Source organism: Babesia bigemina, scaffold Bbigscaff_71056 (genome assembly GCF_000981445.1).
Source record: "Babesia bigemina genome assembly Bbig001, scaffold Bbigscaff_71056".
In the NCBI taxonomy this organism is placed as follows: Eukaryota; Apicomplexa; class Aconoidasida; order Piroplasmida; family Babesiidae; genus Babesia; species Babesia bigemina.
Genome location: NW_012237219.1, coordinates 1,621 through 16,204, shown reverse-complemented (window position 1 = coordinate 16,204; position 14,584 = coordinate 1,621). Strand labels below are relative to the sequence as shown.

The window sequence follows — 14,584 nt, the reverse complement described above, 5'->3', positions numbered from 1 at the left end:
ACAGCAGCACTCACCAACTGCAACACTACCACTGCCGCTCCCAGTCCCCTCAACCTGCAGACATATCAATCACTCAAGCAGCACTCACCAACTGCAACACGTACCACTGCCGCTCCCAGTCCCCTCAACCTGCAAGCATATCAATCACCTAAGCAACGCACTCACCAACTGCAACACGTACCACTGCCGCTCCCAGTCCCCTCAACCTGCAAGCATATCAATCACCTAGCAACGCACTCACCTACTACGACACGCACCACTGCCGCTCCCAGTCCCCTCAACCTGCTAACATATCAATCACTCAAGCAACGCACTCACCAACTGCAACACGTGACACTGCCGCTCCACTCCCCTCAACCTGCAAGCATATCAATCACCTAAGCAACGCACTCACCAACTGCAACACGTACCACTGCCGCTCCCAGTCCCCTCAACCTGCAAGCATATCAATCACCTAGCAACGCACTCACCTACTACGACACGCACCACTGCCGCTCCCAGTCCCCTCAACCTGCTAACATATCAATCACTTAGTCAACGCACTCACCAACTGCAACACTACCACTGCCGCTCCCAGTCCCCTCAACCTGCAAACATATCACTCACTCAAGCAGCACTCACCAACTGCAACACTACCACTGCCGCTCCCACTCCCCTCAACCTGCAAGCATATCAGTCACTCAAGCAGCACTCACCAACTGCAACACTACCACTGCCGCTCCCACTCCCCTCATCAACACTCACCCTCACCGCTGTATCCCCCCAGCCCAGGCCACCGACACCCACGCTGCCCGGGATACCACAGCTGCGCCTGACGCGACGCATGTCATCAGCACCAACTGTCACTCTAAATTATTCACTATTCGCAACGCCATACATATTGCAGCGAACCCCGTGCGCTCAACTCCCACAGTGCAGCAGCACCGTGCTACGAGCCGAGATATCGGCGCCATGCTGGCCGAGCGCGTCGGCTACGTGCCTAAATGTGATATTAACGATCGCTATATCACTGCCTATAAATGCTACTTAACCAGGCCAACGCCGATTACGCCACCCTGCCAGTGACTCGCAACACACGACTTAGGCCACCCGCCGCGGCCCTCTCGGCCGCCCACGTTAGCGACCAATCACCCAGCCTCACGTGACACCGACTCAATGGGCAACGCGGACGCCTCTCACAGTCAACGCGTAACTCAACGCACCAGGCAATCAACGTGCCACAACACCTACCAAATTGCAGATCATCCGCCAGCTTAGAACTTTGCCTGTGTGCTAGGTTAGCACGTTGCCTGGGTGCTAGGTCAACACGTTGCCTGGTTGCTAGGTTAACTCGTTGCTTTGTCGTTTAGTCATCACCTAATCTAGGTGCTATTTAGTTCACAGGTTGCCGCTAGAGTAATTCGACACATTAGACTACGTTTGTCAGTTAGGTGAGTAGGTGATTCGCTAAGTGAGTTACTGTGAATTACAGATGTGAATACAATTACGGTTGTAGATACGATATCTTGGCAAGCCTTCCGACTTGCGCTGCAGCCAACAATGACTGCGGCGTTATCTTGTGCGACGACGGTATCCTCAGGTGTGAGCGTATGTGGAGCACATCCAGTCTGCCAACCATTACGCAGATGAGGTAGAAGAGGGACAGTGACCAGAGTGCCACGGTCATCCACAGGAAGGGTGCGCGGATGGCGAACATGAAATTATCAATGGCTTTGAAAAACTTCACAAGATGTGAGTCCTTCTCAAATGCCTCCGCAAATACATTACAGAAATCTCTGCACGTGCGTTTTGTATGCGATGGTCTATCCCCGTTCAGCCTCTCTGGATCGCCGAGAACGAAGCCGTACTTCGCCAATGTCGGCAGCGTAGCATTGCACTTTACAATGGATTTGCATTTGGCATCGTGATATCGTGGCGGATCTTGCGCTATGGTTGTAGTTGGACACCCCTTGATGCACGCTTTTACGTGGCAATTCGATCCCCTGGCACCGCATTTGGAATTGCACTCATCATACAATTTCTTAAGCAGATCGTAGAACGTCGCCGTCAGGTAAACTATCCACGACAAGTACTTATCGGCGTGTTTTGACGAGAACGTCTCGTAGATGGATTGACTGATGGGACGGAGATAAGGACCGCATACGACGGCTTCCCTTGATAAGCATACGAGACTGCCCAGACTACCATCGGAGTGGCCCTTCTTCAATGCTGAGTGACTAGGGGTAAATAAGTAGTAGACTTTCAACTCACCATAACTACGTCCGAAATTGGCAGCTTTAACTTTCTCCTCAAATGCCTCTTTCTTGTGTCCGTTACCACTCATACCCCAGCGGTCGGTGAGGTGATAGTAGAAGCTGAACATGTCCGCCAGCGTTTTCGGCGCACTGGGTAGCAGGCAGTTGAGGTAACCGCACAGTCTAGTAAGAGGCGATTTTGCACTCCCACAGTAAGCCTCAAGCACCTCGCATATATTCCGGCCTATCATCGTATGCGACGCGATGGCACTGATGTCAGCGAAGCCCATTGGCGTCCTGCACGGCATACCAGGTGTACTACCACACGTGCCACATGACAGACTCGATCCCCTAGCTGCTACCGAATGCGGCAGGTGGCCTTTCAAACCGTCCTCCAAGAACGATTGCAGTGGCGACTTGACGCCGCAGTTGGGATATTGCTCATTCCTTTGGTTGCCACTTTGGTCGTGACTTTGGTCGCAGTCTTGCTTAGGGCACTGCTTTGTGTTGCACTGCCAGCCTGACCCGCCGATGTACCTGCCGTAGTGGCAGTCCTTCCAGCCGCTGAGCTGAGCATTGTGCCGACACTGCTTCAGCAGGAAGTACAGCTGGTGGTAGAGGCGCTTAAGCAGATCGAACAACATACACAGCAGTTGGATCATGTTGCTAGGGTAATCTAATTTAAGCGAGTTGTCGGAGAATTCACACGCGTAGATTCCGTCCCTGTGACCGTGGCCCAGGATAGCAGTGAGGACGGCATGGGAATGGGCAGACACATTGTAGAGCTCTGCTTCAACGTCACCGTATTTGACAGCAGACGGGTGCGCATCGAAGGGCTGCAGCTTCTTTGTACCTGGATTTAGCTTGTCCTCCTTCATGAACTCAGATTCAACGTGCTTCTTGAACCTCTCGTACACGGGGTTGAACTGCAGGCCGTTACACCAGACGAGAATTTCGTAAACGGAGCATGGCGCCCGGGGTTTGTCAATACGGGTAAGGTGGCAGACTTTGCAGTACGTCTGCAGGAAATCATAGAGTTTTTGGATGAGACCACTCTCCTCCGCGACGGTTACATCAAGCTCGTCCGACCCGGATGTCGATGGAGGAATGCCGGTGACGGGAGATGACAGTTGACTGAACAAATTATGCGCTTCATTAGTTAGGTGTTTGAGAATGCTGCTACCATTGAAGTCTTGTCTGTGATTCAGTCCGCCATTCTCAGCGTTCTCAGGACGATTGAAGTCATACCCGTTGTCGCGGAAGAAGAGAGCGTGGAGGCTGGAGGTGCTGTCAGCTGGGTGATATATTTTGTAATCATTCCAGTTCTCATATTCGAGTCTATTCTTGAGTTCAGTTAGAGCGTCGTATAAGATGGGCGTGATGGTCCAACAGATTTTGGCGTAGTGTCCCAGTTCCTCCTCCTGCCATTGTCTCCCGGAGTAACTGCTCACGTAGGTTTTGTCAAGTGCGTCGACCAAAGCAGCAATTCCCCCTTTCAGGGCTTGTAACATGACCGTCGAAGATGTGCCGAATTGCCGAGGAGCGAGTTGGTCGAGAGTATTCTTAACTGTGTCTAAGTTATCTCTAAATTGGTGATTGAAATGTTCGGAAGTTTTAAATCCATCAAGCAAAGTTAGAAGAGAGTTGTGCAAGGGCTCGTATTTTTGAAAGTCTGATATGAAGTCCGTCTGTGACTTCAAATAATGACATAAACGTCTGGAAGCGTTGTATGCTCTCTCAGCTGCCTGGCTGAGTGGAGACTTCTCTGGACGAGAGTGGGTGGTCTTGATGTCCCTAATGACTTTAATTCCTTTGTCAGTTCCAATGAAATACTTTTCTATTTTATTCATGAACCCTTTGTGCCCCTTTTCCAAATCGTTTTTTATTTCTTGCGGCAGCGGCTTCAACTCCTTCTCAACCCTTTCGGAGAACTCGGACAAGAGTTGTACTGTGGCGAGGAAATAATGCTTTTGCGAGTGGGTGGTGAGCGTCTCGATGGCTTGTTTTACTTGAGTGTTGAGGTGAGATTTAAGTTCTTTCGCGTAGTATTCTTCAGCTTTCGTCAAGTAGGTATCAAGCAGCGACTTGGTATCTCTGATAGCATCTGTCACCAGGCCCTTCTGTAGTTTGTCAAGTTTGTCAGAAATGGCTTGTAAGGTGTTCTCCTTGATTGTCTTGCTATTCGCAGCGTTACCAATTTTATCGTCTTTCAGAGCGATCAATTTCGCATGGACGGCATTCGTGGTTTGATCTATAGCTTGCTCGAGATCTCCAAGGTGTTGTGTGATTGCGGTGGATACCTTATCCAGGCCATCGGTTATGTAGGAAACGGAGATGTCGGAAGCGTATGTGTCGATACCGTCCAGCGCGGTGGTAATTTCCTTTTTGATCGTCTCGAGGCCTTGGACACCTTTGTGGCTCCCTTTTATATCTGACTTGAGGTCGACGGGAGCTTTGCCAAGCAGGGTTGTGATATCATCCAAGTAGTTTTTGACGCCGTTCTTTTGCCCATCCGCCAATGCACCCGACTTCGTTTTGTCGCTGTCAACCAGCCCGGCGATTTTATTGAGTTTTTCGGTGATTTGATCGAAGGGGTGCGAAAAAACGGTAGAACTATCTACCAACATTTCTGGAATACCTTTTCCGTTCGTAAGTCTTTGTAAGCCGACATCTCTAATTTCACCAATTGCGGATGGCAGAGCGCCTTCATTTTGCCCCCGCTTGCCGGTGAGGGTGTTAACCACTTTGCTTTGGTTCACCTGCAACTTGTATTTTGCAAACTTGCCTTCAACAAACTCGATCTTACTATCACCATCTTCATCCTTCCCCATGTTAATATCGACTTGTTTCTCAAGGTCCTGGGTGATGGCCTGAATGAGAGGTTGAGGATTTAATGGCGTTCTACGTTTAACGTTGCCGTAAAAATTTAGAGAGTAAAGTAGCTTCCCTATGTTATTCTTCTCTGAAGTGTTACTCTCAACAGCAGTCACCAACTGTTGCAATTTACCTTTCTCCAAACCGCTCTTTAACCTATCGAAACAAGGCGTTACGTCGGTACCATTTGCTAGTTTTGCTGCATCAATGACGGCCGTAATCTGTTTCTTAACGTATTCCCAAATACCGTTATTAAACATCTGCTCTCTCACCTTGCATAGATCACTTCTGAGGTCATCGTTCATTTTTTGGACGGCCTGCAGAGCACCGCTGACTTTCCGTTTAATCTCTTTTTCAACTGCAATTGCCGCCTTTCTTAGATCCTCAGCCTTTGTTTTCATATCTTCAGCTAACTTATGAATATCCCCGTTACCTGCACCATCAGTCTCCACCATCCCACCAATCTCAGTACACTTCTTTGTCGCCGAGCTTACAACGCTTCCGCCTGCCTTCTTCCACTCATCTAACTGCGCAACTTTTACGGTCTTTGCATCTGCTACCTTGTCTTTAACAATACTTCTAACGCTTTCAATGTGAGTAGTAAGATCTTTTTTCAACTTCAACATCTTTTGTCTCTCATCCTCAATTAAATTCGTTTTACCAGTAAGCTTGTCGCTCGTCTCGTTGACGATTTTCTTCACTTCATTTTGCCGTACTTTGTCAATGAAATCTTTAGTCTCATTCATCCACGTCTGCAAATCGATAATATACTGCGATAGTGTTGTGGTAATTGTTTCCAGTTTTTCCTTAATAGGTTTAATTTTGCTTCTCAAATTATTAACAAACTCTTTCACTTCATCATTTATTTTGCAGTCAACGCTCACTTTTAAATTACCCAGAATTTTTTTAATTTTTTCCGTCGTGTCCTTCAACTCATTTTTCTGCCTCTCCGCCATCCTACCCAGCCTGTCACTCTCATGCTTGACACTCTCAGCGACACTCTTTACTTTGGCAGTTAAAGGCGCATTAAGATCTTCAACGTCTTTTTTCATTTTATCTTGAGTATCAAAATTGAAAGCGTCATTGAACTCTTGTGCAGCCTCTTTACAGCTCTCCACTTCTCTGTCAATCTGCTCGACAGCCTTCTGAACTTCTTCGGGATTTTCGTAATCTTTTTCTTTAAGTAACGGTTTTAAGGCCTTTTCCGTGTATTTATTCATTCTTGTTGTCATCGTTTTTATTGGTTCACTCACCTTTTTATTAGACTTCATGACACCATCATTATACCCCCGCACCCCTTTAACCACCTCTCCAATCGCAACATTAAAACCTTTTTTACCGAGGTGTTTATTTTGCTCAAGACTGTTAATTGCAATGTCTAAAGTATTTTTATGCTGCCCTAAATGGTCTTTGATGTTACTGAGAACACCACTCAAAAACGCCATCACCCCGTCGCACAGCCTATCCAAGTCGCAGTACACAATGCCAGTGCCGTCGTAGCCTTTGGTAGCAGAGTTGAAGCCGAGGAATTTCTCGAGGCCAGTACAAAGGTTATTAAGGATGTTAGCAGGGTCATTATTTAAGGTAATTTTAGGGTTTTAAATTTTGTCAAATTTCTTGCCAAGCTCCCTGAGCGGCACATGGTCAGGGCAGTGGCAGGAGGTGGAAGAAGGTAAGTGAAGGGTGACAAGGCAGAGGTTATTAGGATGGTTTAAAGAGGTCATAGCGGTATTATGGCAAGGTAATTCGAGGGATGTAGAGTGGGTTAGGGGCGGTGTGGAGTGGAGTAGGGAGCGATGTAGAGTGGATAAAGGGGCGATGTAGAGTGGGTTAGGGAGCGATGTGGAGTGGGTTAGGGAGCGATGTGGAGTGGGTTAAGGGGCGATGAGGAGTGGGTAAAGGGGCGATGTAGAGTGGATAGAAGAGCGATGTAGAGTGGGTTAAGGAGCGATGTAAGGTGGATTAGGGAGCGATGTGGAGTGGATGAAGGGGCGATGTAGGGTGGGTAAGGGGCGATGTAGAGTGGGTTAGGGAGCGATGTGGAGTGGATAAAGGAGCGATGTAGAGTGGATAAAGGAGCGATGTAAGGTGGGTTAAGGGGCGATGTGGAGTGGGTAAGGGGCGATGTAGAGTCGATAAAGGGGCGACGTAGAGTGGATTAGGCAGCGATGTAGAGCGGATAAAAGGGCGATGTAGAGTGGGTAAAGGGGCGATGTAGAGTGGGTTAAGGGGCGATGTAGAGTGGGTTAAGGAGCGATGTAGAGTGGGTTAAGGAGCGATGTGGAGTGGGTTAGGGAGCGATGTAGAGTGGGTAAAGGAGCGATGTAGAGTGGGTAAAGGGGCGATGTAGGGTGGATAAAGGGGCGATGTGGAGTGGGTTAGGGAGCGATGTGGAGTGGATAAAGGGGCGATGTGGAGTGGGTTAGGGAGCGATGTGGAGTGGATAAAGGAGCGATGTGGAGTGGATAAAGGGGCGATGTGGAGTGGGTTAGGGAGCGATGAAGAGTGGGTTAGGGAGCGATGTAGAGTGGGTTAAGGGGCGATGTAGAGTGGATAAAGGGGCGATGTGGAGTGGATAAAGGGGCGATGTAGAGTGGGTAAGGAAGCGATGTAGAGTGGGTAAAGGGGCGATGTAGAGTGGATTAGGGAGCGATGTAGGATGGATAAAGGGGCGATGTAGAGTGGGTTAGGGAGCGATGTAGAGTGGATAAGGAGCGATGTAGAGTGGATAAAGGGGCGATGTAGAGTGGGTAAAGGGGCGATGTGGAGTGGGTTAAGGGGCGATGTAGAGTGGATAAAGGGGCGATATAGAGTGGATTAGGGAGCGATGTAGGATGGATAAAGGGGCGATGTAGAGTGGATAAGGGAGCGATGTAGAGTGGGTAAAGGGGCGATGTAGAGTGGGTAAGGGGCGATGTAGAGTGGGTTAAGGAGCGATGTAGAGTGGGTTAAGGGGCGATGTAGAGTGGGTTAAGGGGCGATGTAGAGTGGGTAAAGGAGCGATGTAGAGTGGGTTAAGGGGCGATGTAGAGTGGATAAAGGGGCGATGTGGAGTGGATAAAGGGGCGATGTGGAGTGGATAAGGAGCGATGTAGAGTGGGTAAGGGGCGATGTAGAGTGGGTTAAGGGGCGATGTAGAGTGGGTTAGGGAGCGATGTAGAGTGGATAAAGGGGCGATGAAGGGTGGGTTAGGGAGCGATGTAGAATGGGTTAGGGAGCGATGTAGAGTGGGTAAAGGGGCGATGAAGGGTGGATAAAGGGGCGATGTGGAGTGGATAAAGGAGCGATGTAGAGTGGGTAAAGGGGCGATGTAGAGTGGGTTAGGGAGCGATGTAGAGTGGATTAAGGGGCGATGTAGAGTGGATAAAGGAGCGATGTAGAGTGGATAATAAATGCAACTTAAGTCACCACTGTCATCGCTGCCGTAACCATGCCATCGCTGCCGTGACCATGCCATCGCTGCCGTAACCATGTCATCGCTGCCGTGACCATCACCTTGGTCAGGTGCTTGGTCATGGCATTGGTCAGCACATTGGTCAGGTGCTTGGTCATGGCATTGGTCAGCACATTGGTCAGCAGATTGGTCAACACTTTGGGCAGCACCTTGGTCAGCACATTGGTCAGCACCTTGGTCAACACTTTGGGCAGCACCTTGGTCAGCACTTTGGTCATAACATTGGTCAACACTTTGGGCAGCATCTTGGTCACCACTTTAGTTAACTGTTACACAATCACATACAATGATTAATGAGTGATGCAACAGATTAAAGCACAATTCATAAGTTAGGTGAGTAGGTGATGCTAGGTGAGTGTAGGTAGTAAACACGTGAGTACGATTATGGTTGCAGGTAAAACACTCTGTTAAGCTTGTTAACACGTGCAGCGGAGAGTAGTGATTGAGCAGCTATGCGATGACTCGAGGGACTATGTAGATGCGATTTGATGTGGAGCAGGTCTAGGCGGATGACCATGATGTGGAGGAGGTACAACAAAGAGAGGAGCCAGAGGGCGACATTGAGCCAGATGAAGGGGGCGCGGATTTCGAAGAGGAAGTTAGGAATTGTGACGTAGATTAGTTTAGCGAGTGGAGCTTGGTCAGCTTCTTTGTCAATCAGCACTCTCTCTAGCACGTTGCACAAATCCTTGCAGGTACGTTTTTTTTCTATGCCTTGTTCGCCGTTGATCCTCGTCTGGTACCAGAACGTGAATCCATATCTGCACAAGGTTGGAAGTGTATGCTTGCACTGGACAATGGACGTGCATCCTTCATCATGGGTCACATTTTTCGACTCTTTTACGAGGGATGGACACCCTTTGACACAGCATTTGTTGTGGCAGTTGGATCCCTTCGGACCGCAGTTGCCGTTACATTCGTCGTATAATTTCTTAAGCAAGTCATAGAATGTTTCAGTGAGGTAGACGATCCATGAGACATACTTATCAGCATATTCCGATGAATAAATAGTATATACGTCGGTGCTGATGGGCTTCAAATACCGGCCGCAATTTGATCCACTATCACCGTCGCAGTTCACCAGGCTAGACAGATGCCTCCCAGCGTGGTTGCTGCTAATGTTACTGTGCGCACTGAAGACATCATCCAGTTCGAGCGTTGTACCTCGATTTTCGAAATTGGCCTTCCTGACAGCTTCGTCAAATGCCTTTCTTTTATGCGTCTCATTCTTACTCCACTCTTTCATTAGGTTGTAATAGAACGCGAACATATCACCCAGATTCTGAGGAGGACGCTGTAACAGGCAGTTGAAATAAGCGCACATCAGTGTAAGGGGAGCAGTAGAATTCCCGCAGAAATCTATTAAAACATCTCTGAGATGCGTACCCTTCTGCGTATGCGATGCCATATTACTTATATCACCGAAGCCCATGGGAGTCTTACAGGGAATAGCTTTGTGATTGGCTGCCGTGCATTCCAGTTTGCAGCCCGGCTTGGTAAATTGATGTGGTAAGAAGCCTTGTAAGCCATCCTCCAAGAATGACTGCAAAGGTGATTTTAGGTCGCACATGGGATATTGGTCACAGTGTTGGTCACACGTTTGGTTACCCATTTGGTTGGCCGTTTGCCTAGCCGTTTGGTTGCAGTCGTGGTTAGGGCACTGCTTGGTATTGCACTTCCACGATGACCCGGCCACTCCCCTGCCATAGAGGCAGTCGCGCCATGAGCTGTACGATGATTCGAAGTAAAACTGTTGGAAGAGGAAATACAGCTGGTGTTGCACGCGATACGCAATGTCTACGAGCATATCAAAACAGTCACTCGCCTTACTAGGATACAACAACTTTGCTTCGTTGGTTTTGAAATCGACAGCGTATCGCCCACCTGCGTGACCGTGACCCAGGATGGCAACCAAGACATCATGGGCGTGTAAACAGACATTCACAAACACTTTTCTTCCTAAGTGCGCATACGTGATTTCAGTTGTTGCTGAGAGCTTTACGCTAGCGGGTGATATAGCCTTGATATCCTTTCCTTCGTCTTCTTTACGTCTAGGAAACAGATCCTTGAAGCAAAGGAACAGGGGAATAAGACTTGGATAATATCGAACGCCGCTCAGCCATTGCAGCATTTGATAAATATTACGCGGTGCTTTAGCTGATGGAATATGTTCCAGGTGACGGACTGTGTAATATGTGACGACGTAACCTTGCAGGAAGTCAAGAACGTCGAAGAGGTGAATGTTACCATTTGGATGCCTGTGAGGATGTTTTCTGCGTTGTTCTTCTTTCCATGTTTTTAGGAAAGTTAACATCTGGACGCCTGTAACTTTTGCCGTTATCTTCTTATAAACTGCATCGCCGGTCATGTCACTCTTGTCTTGTAACTCGCCGTGCTGCCTACCCTTGTCGGATGTCACCGTGAAACCACGTTTCGTAAAACATTCGCCAAATAAATTATCATCATACGTGTTAATTTGCTTACTTTTGTAGACTTGACATTCATCTTTCAACTCCACAAAATTTTTGGTCAACATCTCCACTATCGTCAGGCAGACCTTGGCGCAGTTGCGGCCCTCAGGGGTTAAATCGTAATTATCGGTTGAGGTGTCAGGAAGTTGCTTTTTGGTAGCCTTTTGGTCTGTAGATGACTGTTTCTTTTCAACCAACTCACCCATCCTCCTCCCACTATACCTGTTCACGTACGCGTGGCCGAGTTGCTGCGTGAAGGCGGAGAGGCCGGCCTTGAGGAGGGCGAGGAGGGGGGAGGGGGAGGAGAAGGAGGGAGAGAGGGAGGTAAGTTGGGAATTAAGATTATCAAGTAGTTTGACAAAGTAATCATCAAAGTGATAGATAGTGTCATTATTAGCGATAAATCGAAGCAGGAAGTCAAGTGCATTTTTAAGGTCACCGACCTTGGTGGACTGGTCAGTGGGTTGCTTGGGAGATCCGGGAGTCATGACTTGGCCCTGGATGTACATAAGAATATCATCGGCATACGTATTAAATGCCATAGCTACCTCTGGGAATTTCTTGAGGTCAACTGGAGTTGCCTTGCCAGGCGGAGAAGTGGGTAGGGCACTTTTCAGCTTATGTAGCAAATTATTTACATCGGGTTTAGGAGGACTTGGAGGATTCGGATACACGCCACCGTATATTTTTTGCAGCAGACCCTTAATATTATTCGCTTTATCATGATTTATGATCTTCTCAATCTCCTCCTTCTGCCCGTCGACGAGCGTCTTGAGCGCAGCCAGGTCGGCTTTGTGGCCTTCGGCGAAGAGAGAGCGGATATCAAATATTACATACTTGAGTGCTTTTTCTGTGGCCTCGAGGATATGTTGCTGAAGTGCGTCGGCGTATTTCGTGGTGTCCCCGAAGGCTTGATCTACGGTGTCAATGAGGGAAACTTGTACTTTTTTCACAGCTATACCAGTTGTGTCTTCGACATCATGTGCTGCTTGTAAAAGTTGAAGAATGGTATTATTTAAGGTTGCGCTGGCTTCTTCTACGTCACGCTCAATGACATTTATGTTACCATAGAGAGTGTAAAACTGGTGCTTTATATCTGCCATGAACTTTACTACCTGCTCTTTCATTGTCTCAACTTCACCGGGGACCGTCTCGAGCATCTTTACGGTTGAAATCGCTGCGTTGATGGCTTTCTGTATATCCCCAACGTTGTCATTGAATTCATCGGTATGCACCTTTTCAAGTAACTTGTGAAGTCCACCGAGGCATTCAGTTCCATTCGAAGCTCCCTGTCCAATCTTCCCATTTAGCTCTCCCAGCCTGTCTAGAACGCCGTCGGTTGTATTTTCCAGTTGATTACGAAGTGCGCCTGTAAATGTTTGCAAGGCGCTTGTGACGGCATCGTGAAGGCCGCAGATTTCATCGTCGATCCTATGTGTTCCATACGTGGCTGCGTCGGTCACCTTAAGGTCGTCAACATTAATGTTAGCAAGTTCTGACTCAAGTTTTGCTTTGCCACTACCTTCGCCGTTGTGGCCCCCAACCTCACCTTGGTAATGCGTCATCACAGAGTGCTTGAACTTCTTGTCGGTCAGTTGAAGATACTCATTCATAGCCTTAGTGCCAACGCCACTACTTATATCTCCGGCGATAGCGGATGTGACACGGAAATCACCTGGACCTTGCTGCAACGTGCCGAAACCTCGGGCCTGTTTAAATTCGTATAATGCATTCTGCAATGCCTTAGCAAAGCCATTTTCTTTTACCGTTGTAATCTGCAGAAGCGACTGATGTAGCAGCGGAGAGTCCGTCGCAAGGCTATCCTTCAGGTTTTCAACGGAGGGAGTAATCCCACTGGGTCCCCAAAAATATCCGTCAGCCTTACTAGCTGCTGTCAACACTTTATTAACAACATCCGTAACATAACTCTTGATCGCAACGTCAATCTTTCCCTTCAACTCTGTCATATCCTTCTGAATAAGCTCATCTAAACTTTTAAGCGTAGCCTGAGCTTTTTTTTTGGCTGACATAACACCCCATCTCGCTGTCCTGTAACTGCTCTTAAGCTCATCGGTCTTACTGTGCAAAGCGCTGGCGGCATCTCTAATCTTCTTTATATGCTGCGTGCCATCTACATCTTCATCGTTGACCATTTTCAATGCAGTAGCAGCTTTCTCATGTGCCTGCGTATACAATTGCCCAGCTTCTTTTATCCTATCTTGCAGATGTCGAACATGTCCGCTAAATGTTCTACCAACCGCCTTCAATTGTTCAGTAATTTTGTCAACTTCATACCGAAGCCAAGACTTATCCGCGTGGTCACGAATGTTTGAATCATTAATACTGACATAACATAATAACTCTTTAATTCTATCAAAATGCGCCAAAAATGGTGCCTTGAAATTTTGGTCGAATTTTTCGTAGTAATCTTTAGCGTTTTTCTTCGCCATTTGTACTGCCTTTTTGAGAGGCTTGAATTGTTCATATCGTATGTCTCTGAGACGTTTAACGCTATTATTGATCTTTTGAAATTCTTCATTCAAGGTTTTCTGCAAATCGGAATACGCACTATTAATTGTCGTAAGAACATTATGCTCATTCAATGCCAGTGTTGCTCCAAGCTTTTCACTTTCTTTTTCAATAATTCTCACAAGCTCATCTCTCTGCCTCTTTACTTCGCTCTCCACCTTCGCCGACTGCTCCACAAATTTACCGTGTTTGGCGGAATTTTTCAACAACTGAACGGACTTTTTTATCGGTTCCATTTTATTTTGTACTTTTTGCTTAAGAGATTTATCTAATTTACTAACGTTTTCATTTTCAATGTTTTGTAGGTCCGTTGTAATGTTACCAAGCACCCAGTCCCATACAGTTAACTGTTCGGGTAGTGCATTATTACTATTAATTAATTTCGCGTGATCATCGATTTTCTCATCTTTTAACCCACCTAATTTATCAGTCATTGCTTTCGTTTTCTCCTCCACCTCCCTCTCATACCCCTCCAACCACCCCTTCACCTCCGCGACAGACTCCGCAAGCCCAGCACGCCCGGTGCCAATATTATTATTTAAAGTGTCAAGTACTTTTTTTAGTCTATTATCCTCTCCACTGATGTATTGATCATAAGTTGTCACTTCATTTTCGTTTTTCACCGCACCAAGCACACCACTCAAAAATCCCATCACCCCGTCACACAGCCTGTCAAGGTCAGAGTACACAATCCCCTGGCCAGTGTAGCCTTTGGTCTCAGAGTTGAAGCCGAGGAAGGTTTCGAGGCCGTCACATAAAGGCGTTAAAATATTATTATCATCACTAGTTAAGCTATTTTTGAAAGTTTCAAGTTTCTTAACAATTTCTCTCTGCTGCTCCACTTCAGCCAATCCCTTTGTCCTCTCCTCCTCAGGGAGGTGATGGGTCTTAGCACAGTCATTTTTATAGGCTTTAAGTTTGTCGATTTTAGCGTTTAGGGCTCTGTAGAGTGGATTAGGAGCGATGTAGAGTGGGTTAGGTAGCCATGTGGAGTGGGTTAAGGGGCGATGTGGAGTGGGTTA

The 14,584-nt window shown here is 47.5% G+C and overlaps 2 protein-coding genes across 2 annotated transcripts; both read right to left on the bottom strand.

The window, feature by feature from the left end:
• Positions 1 to 1,483: 1,483 nt before the first annotated feature.
• BBBOND_0003510 (hypothetical protein, conserved) lies at positions 1,484 to 6,553 on the bottom strand (the record flags this gene model as incomplete). Its single annotated transcript, XM_012915184.1, has 1 exon — positions 1,484 to 6,553. The coding sequence occupies one exon, from the start codon at positions 6,551 to 6,553 to the stop codon at positions 1,484 to 1,486; it is 5,070 nt and encodes a 1,689-aa protein (XP_012770638.1).
• Positions 6,554 to 8,944: 2,391 nt separating this feature from the next.
• Positions 8,945 to 14,215, bottom strand: BBBOND_0003500 (hypothetical protein, conserved; the record flags this gene model as incomplete). The annotated part of the gene is made up of 1 exon (XM_012915183.1): positions 8,945 to 14,215. One exon carries the CDS (start codon positions 14,213 to 14,215, stop codon positions 8,945 to 8,947), a length of 5,271 nt encoding a protein of 1,756 aa, XP_012770637.1.
• Between the last annotated feature and the right edge of the window lie 369 nt (positions 14,216 to 14,584).